This window comes from Diachasma alloeum, unplaced genomic scaffold (genome assembly GCF_001412515.2).
Source record: "Diachasma alloeum isolate Michigan unplaced genomic scaffold, Dall2.0 Dall_scaffold_00603, whole genome shotgun sequence".
NCBI classification, from domain to species: Eukaryota; Metazoa; Arthropoda; class Insecta; order Hymenoptera; family Braconidae; genus Diachasma; species Diachasma alloeum.
In genome coordinates this window covers 74,682-93,986 of record NW_021680735.1, presented here as the reverse complement: position 1 = coordinate 93,986, position 19,305 = coordinate 74,682, and the positions used below count along the sequence as shown (strand labels likewise).

At 36.2% G+C, this 19,305-nt stretch overlaps 3 protein-coding genes across 4 annotated transcripts in view; 1 reads left to right on the top strand and 2 right to left on the bottom strand.

The window, feature by feature from the left end:
- Positions 1 to 2: 2 nt before the first annotated feature.
- On the bottom strand, positions 3 to 4,922 carry LOC107043582 (katanin p60 ATPase-containing subunit A-like 2). The gene is made up of 5 exons (XM_015265130.2): positions 4,744 to 4,922; positions 3,815 to 4,058; positions 3,553 to 3,721; positions 1,013 to 1,328; positions 3 to 372 (listed from the first exon to the last, which is right to left on the bottom strand). The coding sequence occupies exons 1-5, from the start codon at positions 4,920 to 4,922 to the stop codon at positions 3 to 5; spliced, it is 1,278 nt and encodes a 425-aa protein (XP_015120616.2).
- A 3,777-nt stretch (positions 4,923 to 8,699) lies between these two features.
- LOC107043592 lies at positions 8,700 to 15,711 on the top strand. Of its 2 annotated transcripts, none has more exons than XM_015265146.1 (4): positions 8,700 to 9,246; positions 12,753 to 12,962; positions 13,406 to 13,554; positions 14,733 to 15,711. In XM_015265146.1, exons 2-4 carry the CDS (start codon positions 12,893 to 12,895, stop codon positions 14,919 to 14,921), a joined length of 408 nt encoding a protein of 135 aa, XP_015120632.1. In that variant the 5' UTR covers positions 8,700 to 9,246; positions 12,753 to 12,892; the 3' UTR covers positions 14,922 to 15,711. The 2 variants fall into 2 exon arrangements, with proteins under 2 accessions (XP_015120632.1, XP_015120631.1); XM_015265145.1 differs by lacking the exon at positions 8,700 to 9,246 and adding an exon at positions 11,261 to 11,332.
- A 1,087-nt stretch (positions 15,712 to 16,798) lies between these two features.
- The window catches only part of LOC107043591, a 9,850-nt gene continuing 7,343 nt past the window's right edge, over positions 16,799 to 19,305 (bottom strand). Inside the window, exons 6-7 of the mRNA XM_015265144.1 lie at positions 17,549 to 18,100; positions 16,799 to 17,055 (exon numbers count right to left, since the gene is read on the bottom strand). Of these exons, the coding sequence (XP_015120630.1) occupies positions 16,958 to 17,055; positions 17,549 to 18,100 (650 nt within the window). The 3' untranslated portion in view covers positions 16,799 to 16,957. The remainder of the gene's footprint in view (positions 17,056 to 17,548; positions 18,101 to 19,305) is intronic.

Here is a 19,305-nt window from a genome sequence, read left to right as displayed (position 1 = left end):
GATTACTTAACTCTTGATTCCCATTCTTTATATCTGTCAGTCAAGTGTTTCGTTGTGGGTAGAATTATTTTTCTGGCAGTCTTGAGTACATCCATCGAATTTATCTGATCTGGCACTTTCGATTTATTTACGTCTTTTTCTCGTTCTGCGGAGATGTACTGTCGCATCTGAATCATCCAGGCCTCTTTGCACATCTGCTTCAAGTCTGATCCAGAGTAGAATTCAGTCTCCTTTATCAATTGCTCGAAATCGTTCTGTTTGTGAAGCGTTGGGGATGTGTAGTACTTCAGCATTTGTCGTCGAGCAGATACTGTTGGGTGATTTATTAAAACAGGTTTTTCTAAACGTCTCAGCAGAGCTGCATCCAAATTCCTAGATGAAGAAATAATTTCAACCGATGAGAACTATTCTTGAACGGAAAATATTATACTTGATACGAAGAGTTTGTATCGTTGAATTGAGCATTTTTGAATTGCTGATTCGAAAATATTTCTTTCTCAATACAAGAGTGAATATTTTTACTTCACGAATTTTAGGAAGGAATTGTTGAATGAAAATCATTTTACGAATAAAAAGAAAGATCTGAAAATCCTTTTTTGGTAGTAAGAAAATTTATTATAAGAAATGTTTTTTGATATTTCTTTATAAAGTCAATATTTACTTGGATAATTTGGTAATTAACCGATTTTGGTAATAACCAATATTGAATTCAAGGATTCATTGAATTAAATTTAAAAGACATTGACATAAAAATCCCATTAGGAGGCAAAGTGCAAATTTATTACCAAAAATATATTGACTATGTTATGACACAAGCAATTTCCTTTTATATGAACGAAAAATCCTTTTTGTAGTTGAGAAACGTCTCCACAATTGTCTTTTTTATTTAAAATTTCCCTTGGGGCTATTCACTACCAAGATAATGTCGTAATTACGCAGACCCGATGTATTCCCTCGAATGTATCAAATACCCTCCCCAAATGACAAATCAAAATAAATGTAAAATGAATACCAAGGAGCATTAGTAGTCGCGAGGAGAACGACTCTGGATCCATGGAGTGTCACCAGTCCATCTAATCTCGCCAGTAATTCAGCCCTGAACCTCCTGGCAGGCTCAGAAGAAGTCCCAGCGTCATTATCCCCCGAAGTAATCCAATCAATCTCATCGATGAAAATGATCGATGGTGCTTGATGCCTCGCTAAATCACAGAGAACTCTTACATATTTTTCCGAGTCTCCCCTCCACTTACTGATAAGAGTACTAGCGGTAATATTGAAGAATGTACAGTTGCATTCTGTTGCAACTGCTCTAGCCAACATTGTCTTCCCTGGGGAGGAAAGAATAGTATTTAATTCCCTCACGTTGAAATGTATCGAGTCCAACTCACGAAAGAAATTAACTATGTAGCTAAGTGTAACTAAGTCCTAAGAAAAATCCAATGTTTATAAGTAATCAACCTGTAGATAATATTATGCAAAATAACTGTATTTTGCTGCAGAATAAACCGTCACGGTTTGAATGCAATAATAAACAAAAATAGTATTTAATAACGATTTTCTTCCATTATCTCGAAAAAGAGTGGGTTTGTAGAAAAATGTTGTACGACCTTTTTAGTTAAAAATTTTGTTGAAAACTTAGCGAATTCGCTAGACAATTCTATTGGATTTCTATTGAACTTTCTATTAGTTTTTGGCCGATTCAATTCAGTAGCGAAGTGGCTAAACGGTACAAGTCAATTTTGACTATCGAGCAGTTTTCAATGAATATCTCGAAATGTAAGGGAGATAGCAAAATTGTTGTTATAACCTTTTTTGTAGAGTCGATTGAATGCTACAACAAATGTAATTACGAAAATTTCGCTATCTCCCTTAGATTCGGAAATATTCCTCAAAAACTCAACTGGGAGATGAGTCGATTTAAACCGCGTTACCACTTCGCTACTGAATTAACCCTCGATCACTCGCTCAATGTGCGCGGCTGCCCATTTTCGTTTTTTTATACTTTAGCGTGTTTCTCGACGCTTAAAAATTTTGAAAAAATTAGAGTTCCTGGTTCAATCCTTTTATTAAGCGTTGGAGTTGTCCGTTTTTTTCTCGGAGAATTTGTTTAGCTAAAAAAAGGAAAAAAAACGTCGAACGGACAGGAAAGCGGCGCCGCACAGCTCGGCGCGAGTGAGTCCGTGTCGACCCCTCCAGCGGCAGTATTGCTACATTCACTGCCACACTTGAAGTGCGCGCATAGCGCTAAACACCAAGTGGCAACAGCGCGTTCGGTTTAACCGTCCGACGGATGAAGACTGGCGGCCGAGCGCGAGTGATCAAGGGTTAAAACGTTCAATAGAAAATATTCTGTAGAAAAAATCAACAGAATTCTATTTTTCTACACAACTTATTCTATTGAGATATTTTCTATAGAATTTCCTAAGCTCAAATTTTTTCATTCTATTTTTCTTTCCACGAGATCGAAGGCGCGCTCCACGCGCCTATCAATATAATTGATTTTATATGATTCACCACGTTATTATTGTATGTTGATTTGAACCAATATGTTATTTTACGTATACAAATTTCTATCGCATTATTAAGCAGAAATTCGTGGGAAAGGATGAAAATTGATTTAGAAAATCCATAATTTTTTTTTATCACAAAGGGATGGAAATTTCTATCGAGAATTTGTCGGAGATACGTCGAAATCCATGAAAACTTCAATTGAGAATCAACACATGCTCTGTAGGGAATGATGTTGGTGCCAAAGATCAGAAAATAATTCAATGTTCATTTATACGGGCGGTGTCGATGGAAAACCATGAATATCTCGGATACTGAATACGATTACGTCGGTTCCTTTTATACAGACACATAAATATATATACCATTTACTCAAATATATAACTCTTAGCAGACATAATTTTTTTTCGTTGTTGTCTTGTAAAGACTTTCAATGGATGTCATGATCGAGCTCTCGAAAAAGCTACATATAATTATCCGTGATTGGAAACATCTCTCCATAGATCTACACCAACATTACCAACATTATCACCGACGGTAGTGGCCGTGCGGTTAGAGTGCTAGACTCGTATGCCAATGATCCGCGTTCGCTTCCCGGCACCGGCGGTCAATCTCACAGTTTCACTGCCGAGCGATAGTCCCGTCAAAAGGACGACTGTACCAGGGCAGGTTTTTCCCTCCCTTCGGCAAATGCGGTACAGGGGGTGGAGGGGGGGTGGGAAGGGAACAAATCGTAAAGACCCGAAAGGGTATACGAGAAGAAAAAATTTAAATTTACCAACATTATCAACCACATCAGTATCATCATCATCGTGCATGCGTTTTTTTCTTAGACATTCAGGAATGAACGTGTGACATCTCCTTTTTATATAAGAAAATCGAACAAAAAAATTTGGAAAATTTGAGCCGAGGCAATTCTATAGAGAATATTTAGATTTAATTCCATCTATTCATTAGCGAACAATTGAAGGAAACCTTTATTACCTGCATTTTGCATCATAATTTTGTTTTATTCCGAAAAATGTATAAATTGTTAAGCTTTACCTGTGCCAGGGGGTCCATAAAGCAAAACTCCATTCCAAGGTGTAAATTTTCCAGAAAAAATATCTGGATATCTAATTGGATAAATAATCGCCTCCTCAAGCACTTGTTTGCAGTCTTCAAGCCCAACAATATCACTCCATCTTACGTTTAAGTCCATTAACATGACTTCCTTCAAATGAAATCGAAGGGTGCAATCTTTTAAACCAATTAAAGTATTTGAATATGCGGAGAAAATAGATAACAAGGAGAGAATTAAATTTACCCTCATTATAACGTCAGCTATGTCACGATACTCCGAGCCACGTGGAAATAATTCATCGAGAGATCGCAGTAATTTCCGGTCACCGGAAATTCGATCTTTGGGTCTTGATTTATTGATGGACTCGGATGATATTGGGATGATAGTCATGCCAAAATTATCCTCCGCTTCCGGGATATTGAGACTTTTTCTTTCATCAGGGGAGTCCTCAGGATCGGGTTTTCTCGGTTTTATTTTCTCCTTTTTACTTTTGGAATACCAAATTAGTAATTCAGTAGTAAATTGGTACACGAAAAAAAATTCACGTGTTAAGTAGCGAAAAATTATTGTGCAACACCAGAAAAATTATGGTGTCTCTAATAATTTTTCCGGTGTTAATCGATAATTTTTCTCGTGCTACAGAATATTTTTTCTGTTGTAGCCTAGCAATTTTTCTGGTAATGCACAAGAATTCAGTAACGAAGCGGTAAACCGGGTCAAGTTGATTTTGAGTATTGGCCAGTTTTTGGCAAATATCTCGGAATTTAAAAGAGATAGCAAAATTTTTGTCATGACCTTTTTTGTAGAGCTAATTGAGGATTATAAAAAAGATCATAAGAAGAATTTTGCTATCTGTCTTAGATCCTGAAATATTAATCAAAAACTGCTTCACTACTTCAATTTAATTCTTCCAAGTGTGCAAATTGTGACTCATTTATGGTACTAGCATATGAATTTTTCTAGGAAATTGTTCTCAGTGTAGAACAATTGTAATCGTTTTACAAGTCCTCAAGTCGGATTGAGGAAGTGAAAGCAAAGAACTTTTGCGTAGATAGTTCTTTCCTCTTGTGGTGCAATTGCGAGATAATCGAGACAAAAATTATTGTCAATGTGAAATATCGATTTAAAAATACACATTTACGATTGAATTGCTCTCCAAATGTGAAATTTACCTGGGGATATTGGGGAGAGACGAGATTTCCTTCAATACCCCAGAATTCTCAACCTTCTTACAAATTTTTGGTAGCTTATTGAACCTTGAGAGGTGGTAATCGGAGTAATCCATTAAAATACTCTCAAGATCGATGTTGTCGCACACCTGAACCTCCGGCGTTAATTGCGCCTCTCGCATCAATGTTTCTGAACTCTCTGATAGGCTGGAGGCAACAAAATTTTTAATATTTTTATATTGAGGAAATATAATACTGATGGCCATCCCTGCGTGGAGTTTGGATATACTACTTTAATTGAATGTCGTTTCATCGAATGAAGACGATCTTGAAATTGATCTGTCCGTATGTCACATTAAACAATCGAATGATATCGAAATCTGTGTAAATAATACACAGAAAAACCTAAATGTAAATTACGTTAAGTCGTCTTTGAAGCGTAAACTACGCTCAAAATCGTCGTAAATTACGATTACATAAACGTAATTTACGACGGTTATGGGCGTAATTTACGATTGCGAAATCGTAAATTACTACGATTATAAATCGTAAATTACGCTCAAAATCGTCGTAAATTACGATTACATAGATGTAATTTACGATCTCGTATTCTTAAATTATACTCAAGCCGTAAATTACGATGATTTTTTCGTATTTTTTATAAACGTAATTCACGTTTTGATAAACGTAATTTATGTTTTGATAAACGTAAAAGGCGCTTTGTTTAGACTGTTAAAAATTTTTGTCTGAATTTTCCGTGCCAAATTTTGGAAATTTTTATCGTATTGCAATGCCACTGAAATTTCAGGAAATCTTGTCATTGAAAATTCAGAATGTTGTGGAAAAAAAACAGATCTGTAAATTTCCGTTCCATTTTTCCCTGAAAATGAACAGAAAACCAGAAAATTGTGGTAAATATACACTGAATTCGATTTAAAGAGAAAAAACCATGAAATTTCAGATTTCACTGGAAATTCAATGCAATTTAACACTGAGTATTCATATTAGATTGGAGATTGAAATAAATTAAGGAATTCTCGTCTTTATGCCTCTTAAAATTCTGGAATTTTACTGAATTTTCAGTGAAACCTGAAATTTCACGATATTCTCCCCGTAAATCGCATTCAGCGTCACTGTCCTGAAAATTGGTCGTCAATTTTCCATGAAATTTCATTTTTTTCTCAACAGTGTATGCATAATTTACGTTTTGCTAAACATAAACTGCGCTTTGTTTAGGCGTAATTTACGCCTAAACAAAGTTTATAATTCGCAAAAAAGCGTATCTTACGTTTATCAAAACCTAATTTACGTTTAGGTTTTCCTGTGTGTAAATAAATATTTTTATAAATTCCGCAATTGTGGTTAGTCAAATAATGAAAAATGTAATGAACTCAGAATCATAACTAATTTACCCCTCCTGCCGTAAAAAATCTAGGATAAGATACAACAGACTTCGTCTCCGTCCTTGAGCACGTTTCTCCTCCTAAAGAGATTCACAAAATGATAAAACTTTTCGGAATTCTTGATATATCACACGTTTTAAACTTAGTTCGACGCGTTAAATAGTATCGACCTTTTCACGCAGCGATCGCTTAATGAGACTCTCCTGAGCCTTCAGAGACAGATTATCGTTCATGTCTTCAAAGGGAAAGTTTTAGTTACTGCGGGCGTTAATTGTTTGGAATTATCTCAACTGGAAGGATAATGTTTTCCTTGAGGAAAAGCCAAACACACTTCCGTTGCCATAGCACCACTCCTGCCCCTTCCAAGGATACTTAGGGCGATAATTTCGGGCTCTAGGGATGTAATAGTGTGAGTGACACCTGAATGTTTGCACTCCTGTCCTCAAACGATTTGCAAACATTCCACGAAGTTCATCACGTGAAGAGTCTTGTGGAAAGACATACTTCAACTAGTGATGCCAAATCACCGTCATTTTTTGGCCATATGAGATACGCGATCTAAAAAATTATTTCGTCATTTTTTAAGGATATCTGAGGATCTTTTACAATTTAATACAGACTACACTGTAGATTCAACCGTTTTTAATCTTGATGTCACTCAATCAGGGAGTGAGTGGTTCCTCGGAACGAATCGTAAACTTGATTACTCATTTTCAGGACAGTGACACTGAATGCGATTTAGGGGAAAAAAATAATGAAATTTCAGGTTTCACTGAAAATTCAGTGAAATTCCAGAATTTTAAGGGGCATAAAGACGAGAATTTCTCAATTCATTTGAATTTTTAATCTAATATGAATATTCAGTGCCAGATTACATTGAATTTTCAGGAGTAATACCACTAGTGCTTCAAAATGATCGGATATTTTCCGATTAATTTTGAAGCACGAGTGGTATTTAACGGATTATTTTTCCACTCGGATTTCGGCCAAGCAGACTGCAGTGAACAGCATCTGGATACATTTACACAGCCATACATTTACAACCCACTTTTTTGTTTATCTGTCACACAGAATATTAAACGTGAAAAGCGTTGAAAGATGAGAAACATTTGAAAAGCTACTAGTGAATTTCCGTCGGAAATTTTTTAGAAATCCGAGTGAGAAAAATAATCAGTGAAATCGATTATTTAAATTAACTAATTGAGTTATTATTGAATTAAATTGATCATTTTTTCCCCCACACATCGCATTCAGTGTCGCTGTTCTGAAAATTCAAGAATATATTTACCGGAATTTTGTGGTTTTCTATTCATTTTCAGGGAAAAATGGAACTGAATTTCATAGTCTCTTTGATTTTTCCGCGGAATTCTGAATTTTCAATGACGAAATTCCTTGAAATTTCAGTGGTAATTAAATTCGATAAAAATTTCCAAAAAGTATACCGAAAATTTCACAAAAATTTTTTTAACAATGTACACTGTTGGAAATTTCTTGAAATATCAATCACAATGTCATCTGAATTTTCAATGTTGTGAGTTTGAGTTCAATTTCAAATGAAAACGTTCACTAAATTTCTCATTCATCTTGACAATTCAAGAAAATTGGTTTTTTCATGTTAAAGAATCATTGATTTTTCAATGAAAGCTTGAATTTCGAAAGTCGTCGTGAAAATTGAACATCACATATAATTCAATTTTCAATAGATTGAAAATTCAGAGAAGTTACTGTCTGAATTTTCAAAATTTTCAAGGTTTTTCAGTACCGTATGGGCCTGAAAATCGTGAATTACTTGAATATTCAAGAAATTAACTGATTCTTTAATGAAGAATTCTACAGAAATTTCACGTAACTTTGTCGTTATTAAAAATTTCAAGCTTTTTCATTTGAAATTTCAAGAGTAATTTTCTAACAGTGATCTCCCACAAGCAGTTATTTTTCTTTCATTTTTCATGAATTACATTTCGCTCCACATGTATGCGTGTGTTTTCTTCCTGTGTATGCACGTAAGATGTAAAACCCGGATGACGACCCTCGGGCGATGGTCCCTTGCAAGTTCTTGCAGGAACTTGCAACAAATTTCGTTAAAAATAAAATAACCAAATATCTCGATAAAATAAGTCGCCTAAATCTCCCAAATTCTGTCGATTTTTCCCATGAAGTAGTGTTGATTGGAAGAAAACCTGCAAAAAAGGGAAAATTTCTCTAGAAAAGGCGAAAAACTTGCAAAAGTTCCACAAAAACCCCATTGAATTATTCTAGAAAAGTTTTTCGTGCATTAAACCCGCCCCGTTCAATGCGAACACTGCATTTCAATTAATTAAAGGTCATGCAATTAAAATCCTCGCACGAGCAACTAATAAACCACCTCCCCCCGCCCCTAAAAAAAATAAACACATCACGTGACATTCCCTCCAACATGACCCGTCGTTTTCATTTGACAGGCGCGCAGTACACGAGGGGATGCCATCGACGGGGTGGATGGGGGCGGGAGGAGGAGAGGGTTGAAGGAGGAAATGGTGTTCGTTGGGGTACGTCATCGGTGCAGCTGTACTAAGAGCAGTTGTGCGATTGGTGTTGGCTGGGTCGGTGGTTTAACAATTGCAGTCGTTCAATCGACCCGGTGTATGCGTTACCAAGTAAAACGCTTCGGGTGCGTTATAACAGCCACTGCGGTCTATCCGGATATCATCAGCTGTTGCAGATCACCTGAGTGAAGGGAGGAAAGGATCGTTTTTTAAATTAATTTCGTGTGTTGAGGATTTTTCACTAAATATTCAGTGGTTGAAGTGCAGATCGAGGAGTGACCCTGGATCATCCTGGATCCGCCGCGGTGATGTTTTGGGGGAGGGCTCATGTTGTCTGAGACCTGGGGTCGTCGCACCTGACTGCACTTCTGGGATTGTTAAGCAAACGCGTTTAAGGTACATCTGGAGCTTCCGGTGTTGATGTGGATGGAAATAGACTCGGTTGATTGATCTTTTGGGACTCATGATGCTAGTGGAAAGGGACATTTTTCCAGTGGCTTTTTGGTGGTCAGACTATTTTTGAAGAGGAAGTGTGGATTCCGGGGATTTGATCGGTGAAAACGGAAAAATTTTATTGGGTATGGATTTTATGTGCTATTGTTTTATGATGTCTGCATTCGTGCCAAGTTGCGCGTTGTGTCACTGGGTCAAACTTTTTTCCTATATCGCATATGCTGGTGCATTGCGAGATATAGCATGCACCATTCTATCCCACATGGATTTGATCTTTTTTTTTCGCTCATTGAAGGGAATAATTAATTTTCATGTTTATTGTTGTTGTTTGTGTAATCTAATTTGCAATACGAGAATTTTTCATTTCTATACAATCTTTCGTGAATAGTTTTTTAATTATGTTTCAAGTCTGATTTCAACGTATAGCTTTGAAAAATTGTATTTATTTCCGATCTTTCAGTAATTGGACATCATTTTTTACAGTTCATTAATTCTTGGGTTGATTTTGAATTTTGGGATGATTTTCGCTCATTGAGAGGAATAATTAATTTTCATGTTTATTCTTAGTTTTGAGGCTTGTTTATTGTTGTTGTTCGTGTAATCCAATTTGCAATACGAGAATTTTTCATTTTTATACAATTTTTCGTGAATAGTTTTTTAATCATGTTTCAAGTGTGATTTCAACGTATAGTTTTGAAAAATGGTATTTATTTCCAATCTTTCAGTAATTGGACATCATTTTTTACAGTTCATTAATTCTTGGGTTGATTTTGAATTTTGGGTTGATTTTCGCTCATTGAGAGGAATAATTAATTTTCATGTTTAGTCTTAGTTTTGAGGCTTGTTTATTGTTGTTGTTTGTATAATCCAATTTGCAATACGAGAATTTTTCATTTTTATACAATCTTTCGTGAATAGTTTTTTAATTATGTTTCAAGTGTGATTTCAACGTATAGTTTTGAAAAATGGCATTTATTTCCGATCTTTCAGTCATTGGTCATCATTTTTCACAGTTCAGTAATTCTTGAGTTAATTTTGAAAACAAAAATCTTTTTTCCTTGCAATGATATCGCGTACACTGAGAGAAAAATATGATTCATCTGACTATATTCCATCACCATCGAATTATAGTCAAAAAGTCCTCAACAATTTTTTATAGATTACGGTAACTATGGCCGGAGAAGTAATTACTACAATGGAATGTAGTCATTGGAACTATTTTATTGTTCTACTCACGATAGCGTTGTCGTGGTTACTTTTGAACTTTGGTTAGTTTAACTGCATTTTGATTTGCAAAAATTACGCTTGGGAAGTTACTATAATGATATGTGCCGCATACAAAAAAAATCGTATCGTTCACCAAAACTGCCTCAACTATTTTCTTATTGTAAATCGAACTTCAAATTTTTCTCTCAGTGTATCACTTTCAACAAGAGAGAAATTATTCTTGAATTAGGAACAACAATGAAGAGATGGGACATGGACATGTTGAAAACCTCAATATCGGCTGACCAAGCGATACAATTTGGATGAACTCAATCTCCAGATATTGACCATCCAGAATGGCCCATTTTAGCCCCCCTTTCCCCATTCTTTATTCAAGAATTCCATTTTCCCTACATATTCTTCTACTTCCAGATATCCACTTTCCAAGTGGAGATACCTGAAATGAAATTAGTTTTCCCGAAATTACATTACGGTGTATTTTGAACATTTCTCTTAACAAGGAATTCACAGGATAAATTGATAATAATTCACGTGAATTCTACACAAACTCGAGAGAGGTAGGATGTCTGAATTCGATATATCAAATAAAAAAAATGTCTTCAGATTTGTAATTCTTGAGATTATTCTAGCAATGTGCAAGTTTATTTTTAGGCAAGAATCTTGCCACTTCTCTCATGTTAAGTGTTAAAGGCCGCGCAATTTTTTTCATTCTTTTTGTACTCTCACAGGATCTTCTCATGTTATCGCGATCCAATCACGACACACTGATCAGCAATTAAAATTAGAAAACAGTTCAAGTGCGCATCGAAAAAAGTTCCGTAGATACGACTATACACGTCATTCGCTTTTAGCAACAACCCTAGATATTCACTATAAAAGGAAGAGCGCCAACCGATTAGACTCACTTGCACTTGTGCCTTTAAACTGTCAACTTGGTGTGTGTAATTTGTTGAAAGAGAATGTTATCAAAATTTAGTTTCATATGTAAGTCTGAATCATAGTAAAAATCTGAAATTGTATATGTTCTCAAATGACTTTTAAATAACATAAAAATGAAAACTCTGAAATTCAGTTGATGACGAAGCAAGAAAGAAAGAAACACTACAATTGATATGAATTCATTGTCATCAGAGCAGTTTTATAACTATTTTTCATCACAACGTGCGGAAAGTAAAGAGAATTATACTTTACGCATAAGTGATGAAATCAGTAGCGAAGCGGTAAACCGGGTCAAGTCGATTTTGACTTTTGGCCAGTTTTTGATAAATATCTCGGAATCTAAGAGAGATAGCAAAATTTTTCTCACGACCGTTTTCATAGCCATCAATTGCGTCTACAAAAAAGGTAATGACAAAAAATTTCCTATCTCTTCTAGATTCTGAGATATTCGCCAAAAACTGGCCAATACTCAAAATCGACTTGACCCGGTTTACCGCATCGCTACATTCGCTACTGAAATAGTGAATATTAGTATTTCTGTTATAACAGCGTGTAAGGGGTAATTATAACTTCTTTCAAATTGACCTGGGTTCCTTGGGTCACAATAGAACCGTCCACCACCATTTTATATCGCCAATTCCGTCAATTGAACGTATTCATTATGTTTAATTAATTCATGTGTCATTCTTTTCTCACGGAAGGGAGAGGTACTTAATATCTATTGAATCTTTGAATTCAGATGTAATCTCGTGCGAACTTTACGCACCCGCACAAAAGCAACCACATTACCCCCACACGCATGAAAAAATTCAATAGAAAACCTAGCGAATTCGCTAGAAAATTCTATTGGAATTCTATAGAAATTCTATGGGGGTTTCTATAGGATTATGATGATAAAAATGAATAATTCTTGGAGGAGTTTATCCAAGGTCATGTGCAACATACTCATCCTCTAGAACATCATGATTGTCATAATTGGAACCTATTAAGCTCACCTGGGAATGACCCGACTGGAGAAATACAGTATTGGAAAAATAAATACTTCTCTCAAGTAAATGGATATTTGACAAATATAATTTTTTTTCTCAGTGCACTCTGCGCCGAAACTTCCACGCAATTGTTCACCTCCTAATGCCCTCTATCGCCACAAAACAAAACTCATTCAAAATCACATATCCCAACAATACTATTTCATCACTTGTGCGTAAAGTGAAATTTTACACACGCTCCGCGTTCGCTCATTGTGATGAATAATAGGGTTCGACGCTCGTGGGGAAAGTGTCCTTTGACCCTTGGGAGTGCGGCACACCCCCCACGGATCAAAAAACACTTTTACACACTCGTACTGAAAACTTTCGTGAAAGAACTTCCAACTGGCCATCGCCCGAAGGTCTGCGCCCAAACATTGACATTCTCGGTATGCAAAACTTTACTTCTTTTCACTCCTGTTTTCTCTCCTTCACAGAGAATATGTTCCTGCCTACCGTAGGTCGACGGGACGAGATAAGTGGTGATTTTCTGGATTTTAAATTTATGCTGACTGCAGTCATCGGATAAATCAACCCTTCCGGCAAAGGATCCAATTGAACAATTTTTATTGTAAACATGTTCGCTGGGCACTATTTCAGTTTGCTCCTAGGGGCACTCGCAGCTCTCGTCTTCTTGCAGACTGTCTGTAAGTGAATGAAGAAAGATAGTGGTGGGCATTCGTAAAAATTTGAGTGATAACTGCATGCGCACTTTTAATGCTGTAATTTTGAATTCAATTGAATATCAAATCTTATAAAATTGGTGACTTATTCTGATGAAATCTTGATTTTTTTTATTTTATTGTGCAAGACGAGATGAATAATTGCATTGAATTTGCAATAGATTCGGAATTCAAGAAAATAGTTGCCCGAAATCTCATAAATCTCATTTGCGCATGGACTTGAAAATGGAAATCCCATTCAATGTTTCACAAATCAATTAATTTCTCAATAATAACTTCCGTGCGGATGTTTTGAAGTAATTCGGAAGTAACGCGGGACATTCTGAGATTTACACCATTGAAAATCCTTTACTTCTCTCAAGTAAATAATCAGAAGCGTCTGATTCAGAGGTTTTTAATCCTTTCAGGGGGATTGGAAGAGAATTGCACAGATTTCCAAGGGGGAACAGTGACCCATGGACTCCTTTATGTCCCTGGACCGGCGGTATGCAGCCTCTGTGTTTGTTATCATTCAGAACCGATGTGGTGTAAAGCCATTTACTGCTCACCCCCTTATGTAAGTACTAGATGATTTATTCATTCAATTTCTATTGGAGATATTGGCTTTTGCTTATTATTCGACCAGACGGAAGTAGTTGAACATGGAAAAATTATATTATGCAAATTCGATTAAACAAATTAATGCAAGAATTTCTGGAGATCTAATTTTTTACCTAATAGGGAAATTGCATGAATTTTTTTCAATTTTTCAATCCCAAGTTTCAGCCTCAAATGACGAATTTTCAATTTAAAAGCATTAGAAATATTGCTCGTTAGCTTGTCCTACCGGCCGACGTCTATATGTCATACAGACCTTTTCCGTGATTAACAAAAATTCATTATCTTTCGTACTATTGTAGATATCGAAATTCTAAAAATTTCCCCATGAAATAGATAAAATTATCAACACAATACGATTCGATTTTTTTTCAAGCTATTCTCAACCCCTCACGTAACGGATCGATGCCATACATCGACCCATGAAAATATGAGTGACACTCTTTAAAATTGATTATTTCCAAAACTATGGAATTTAACTCAACCAAACAAATAACAACGTAAACAGGAATACTATAGCTTCAATTACATATCGGGTTTATAATTTTCAGTTGATTAAAAGTCATTACATTCTAGTTGTATCGAGCGTACTCCGCGCTTGGAAACAAAAGTTCCCCGTCCGTGAGGGGTTAATATTTTTCTTCAATATATCAACAATACGGAACTGAATTCGATGTCAGATGCATATTCAAACCGCTCGTTTATCGAGCTAATTTTCATCAAAAACTCTGAAAGAACCTCGAAGAACTCTCGATCACTCGCGCTCAGCCGCTAGCCTTCGTCCGTCGCACAGTTAGCGGAGAATCGCTGAGTTAAATTAAGCGCGCTGTTGCCATCTTGGCGCTTACCGCTGTGTGCGCATTTCAAGCGTGACGGTGAACGTAGCAACACTGCCGCCCGCGGAATCGACAGGGACCCTCGCACGCGTTCGACGTTTCTTTTCTATTGTTTGCTGAACAAATTTCCCGAGAAAAAGCGGACAATGCCGACGCTTAATAAAAGTATCGAACAACTCGGGTTTTTCAGAATTTTTAAGCGTCCAGAGACGCTAAAATATAAAAAACGCAAACGGGCGGCGCTGCGCTCGTTGAGCGAGTGATCGAGAGTTAATAATAGTGATCTAATTATTTTTTTCAGAAATGTAAAAGATTCAGAGTTGGCGAGCGTTGCTGTGAGTTCCAATGCCTGAACAGTACAGCCCCAGACCTGGGTCTGCCGGAATTCAGGATAAACAGTTCATCAACTCAAAACCACTCGAGAAATCCACTCGTCAATGTCTTGAGTATCTTGACAAGCCTCCTTCTGGCAGATATAATAACCGATTAGCATGCTGCTTCGTCGAATAATAACGGAGGTGTCATGTTGAGGTGAGAGACCAAAGAGCACCATGGATTTTATGAATAAATAATGTCGGTGAGGAACGAGGAAATATTCAAGTGTCTTGTGCACTGTCAACTCGATAATTGTGAGACTGCAGACGTCATCGGAAGATCGAGAAGAGAGACCAAAGAGCACGATGGATTTTGTGAGTAAAATGCCGGGGAGGAACGAGGGAATATTCAAGTGTCATGTGCATTGTCAACTCGATAATTGTGAGACTGCAGACGTCATCGGGAGATCAAGGAGATACTTGATGGCTCCTTGCACTGTCTGCCTTCCCTGGGACCTCTTGTGACGCCCCAGTTGCTGGATCGAGTGATATGCGATCACTTGCATCACCAATACTCGAGTATTTCCCATTGTCAGCCTCATGGATATGTATATTTAATATTCCAATGTTTTATTGCTTCGAATTCTTTTTTTTTCATTATTAATGATAATGATCGATTGCTTTTCTATTTATTCTTCTTGTTATATGTCCAGAAATTTAATTCGTCTGCGGGAGCTGTTTTCTTTTTAATTAGGAGTGAATGAGCAAAATGTAGTTCATTCTTTCAGATTTTTTTGTAAATTTCTCGGGATTGAAGGAAGGTGGGGAAATGAATCAGCGAAGCGGTAAAACGGGTTAAGGATAGCTGAGTACTTTGGCTACTTTTTCTACTGTGAAATGCTTTTCTACTTTTGTAGTTGAACAGCAGAGCTTTCATTTGAGCCCCGTTTCACCTAGAGTTTCCGGACATTTTACAATGATTTTATTTTTTTAACTTTGCAGATCTGAATTTGAATCTCGATATTCAACCGTTGGAAAATTAAAAAAATTAGAAAAAAATTAGAAAGTCTACTTTTGGAGGAAGATGCACGGAATAATTAAAAAATTGCATAACGGTCTGCACCAAACCGTAAAATACTTGCATATAGCCTTAAGTCAACTGATCGCTTTCGAGAAATATCTCCGAATTTTAGAGAGATAGCGAAATTTTCGTGAAAACTTTTTTTGTAGAGCAACTTGAGGGCTGTAAAAAAAGGTGGTTACAAATATTTGGCTGTCTCCCTTAGACTCCGAGATATTCATTGAAAACTGGCCAACAGTCAAAATCGACTTGAACCATTTTACCACTTTGCTACTGAATAAATAATTTTTTTTCTCTCTTTTGGTAGCACTTCAAGAAATATTCACGAAAGGATGTGAATTTGTCTTGAATAATTTTAAAATTTCCCATGCTTCCTGGTAACTATTTACGTAAATATCTCTGAAACTCGAAGGTTTAAAAAAATGTCACAAAGCGTTTGTGCAGAGCATAAAATTCTCCACGAAGAAAGATGTGATATATTTCAACAGATCCCATCCTTCCAAAGATAAATTATTTTTCTGGATTTCTGGATGCACTCAAATTGACGAATTATAGTGCTGACACATATCAATGCTTTAAATTACGTAAAAACTAGTAGAGAGACGCCTGAGGGCCACTGCGAGCCCAAAAAATGAGGATACTAATGAATAATCAAATTTTATCATTGATAATGTTTGAGGAATTTCTCCTCCTTTAATTAATGCTTGGATTTTTATTAAGAATATGAATTATCTGTTCTTCAATTTATCAACATTTTTACATGCAAACTCGAGTCTTTCACACCTAATGTTATAGTTCATCAGTGCCTATGCGAAAGTAAGTATATTAATTTTAACTTGATATCGTAGTTGGGGGGCTGGTTCTCCTTGATTAAGTCTAATGAAGAGATAAATTTTATCAATGCGTGCATTTTAATGTAAGATACGATTTAATATGATAGGATATATTATAATTATATGAAAAATGCTATTATGTATTTCAAAATAGATTTTTTATTACGTTATTTAACTGAAAGTTAATAAAGATGTTTTAAATTTATTGAATAAGTTCATCCTTTTTTATTTGTTCAGTTATTGAAATTTATTTTTCCCTTGGTGATTTTTTTTTTCATCTTTGGTGCAATTGAAATCATTAGATGTTGTATTTTTTGTCGATTGTGTCGTAAATATCTGTTCGTCTCTGTTTGGATATGGGGATTTGACTTCTGACTTCTTCAACTTCTTCGAGATCTGTGAAAAGAAGGAATCACCATGTCATTGCAGGTATAGAAAAATCTCATGAAAAATCTATTAAACTTCTATTGAAAATTTTTTCAAAGTAAAAATTTTTAATTGGAAATGTTTTATAGAGAAAACCGACAGATTTTGATGGTTTAAACGACTGATTTCATTGATATATTTTTGCAAAAATCCCTCGGCATTTTTTTGTGAAAAGGAAACAAACAAGGTAAAAAATGGGAAATTCATGTCGAGGATTTCTCATAGAAATTTTCTACACTCATCTAGTTTCTATAGTATACTTTCTACTTAAAATTACTGCATTTTTTAAGTATAAAAATACTAAAAAATTGGAATAACTTAAAAAATGCAGTCATTTTAAGTAGAAAATATTTTACAGAACAAATTAATAAATTTTAATCTTATATTGAGATATTTTCTGTGAAAATTCCTCGGCATGACTGTTCCAAGTAATAAAAAAAAAACAAAAAACACGGATATTTACTAATTTCAGCAACTTGCAGCTTCTCCCCAGTCCCCAGATCACAGAGGACTCTCGCCCAGGGGCTCGTCAACTGGCTGTGCCCCCAGGCGACGTAGCCAGGCCCGACGCCTCTCGCCGGAGAGACGCAAACAACGTAGCACTGATTATCATTAGCCCTTGACCTCTGCAGTAGCTCCCAATGCAGTGGCCCAGTGGTCAAATTGAATGCAGCCGGGTACACCAGCATCTGGCACCCCCTGTTCCTGTATAATTTCGCCATCTCCTCGAATCTGATGTCGTAGCATATCCCGATACCGATTTTGCAGCCCTTGAAATCGAAAATAGTGAGGTCATTTCCGGGGGAGAGCGTTTCACTCTCGAAGAAAGTTATTTTGTCCTTAATATCGATATCGAAGAGGTGCATTTTCCGATGTCTCGTGATCAATTGGCCCTCGGTATCCCAGACTGTGCAGGTGTTGTACAGTTTACCGTCTTCTCTCTCCGGAATAGTCCCCCCAATGACGCAAATTCCATTGTCTTTAGCTGCCTTCGATAAGGCAGCGCTGGTTTCACCTAGAGATGTGAGAATAGGACCCTCATTTTTTTTAATACGTACCATGACAATTTTGTTTGTCATAATTCAAGGGGGGACCTTGGTGAAATTTGAAAGTCTTCGGTTGAGGAAAATAACGGTCGAGCGACTTTTGATATATCATGGACTACCGAAAAAACTAAGAACAAATTCATACCCAATTCATTTTACCCCGTACGTCAGGCGAAATAGCATATTTCCCACCAAGGGGGGGGGGAAAATAAAGGAGTCGTGCCCACGTGCAGAATTACCACCCGAGCTGAAGACGAGGGTGGTAAGCACGTGGGTAAGGGTCCTTTATTTTACCTCCCGTGGTGAGAACGTTATTTTTCGTCACGGCGTAGGCGAAAAGGCAGATTTTGTGTCCTTTCCGCCCGCCATGGCGAAAACGTCGTTTTTCGTGTGTTTGGCTTCGAAATACTCCTTCTCGCAATTTTCATCCGATTTAAACTTCTTTTCTGTCAAAATGTTCGGTAGATTCCATAGAATAAAACTAGATATTTTTTCGATTATCTCAATTAGATCATAGAGAAATTAATTTTTTTCTCCGAAGCTTCCATTCCATTTCCATTTTCATTGATAAACGTTTAATTTGAATCATCATATTATCTCAATTTTCGTAAAGAAAAACAAAAATGTCGAAATAGGTAAAAATTGAATTTTTAAGCTAATTCTAGTTTAAACTCAAGAATTTAAACTCTAGTTTAAACTGAAGAATTTAATTACATTTTTACGTATTTCGAGATGTTCTCAATTTCGATATTTTTGCTTAAATTTAAACTCTTCAGTTTAAATTTAAACTCTTCAGTTTAAACTAGAGTTTAAATTCAAACTAGTCCACACGCAATACCCCCTTCCCGTGTGCACTTCTAGTGCGGTAAGGTTTTGAGGTGTTTTNATGTTTTCGGGTATGAGAAATCCGAATCCGGTGGTATTTTTTATGTAAGTGCGTGCAATTAATAGTTATAAACAAATTAAGTGGTTTTTTTTATTTTTTTTTTTATGGGAAACATTGGCAAATAGAAGAAAATGTTCATGACAAAAGTTGTTCCTTCTTGTGTAATAAATAGTGATCAATTTTTTTAATCAAAATCCATCAATCCGTTGCCGAAATATGGTCCACCAGGTGAACGCGGGAGGATGCGCGGCGCGCGCAGTCCGCTCGAACCTCTTCCGTGTCGCGTAC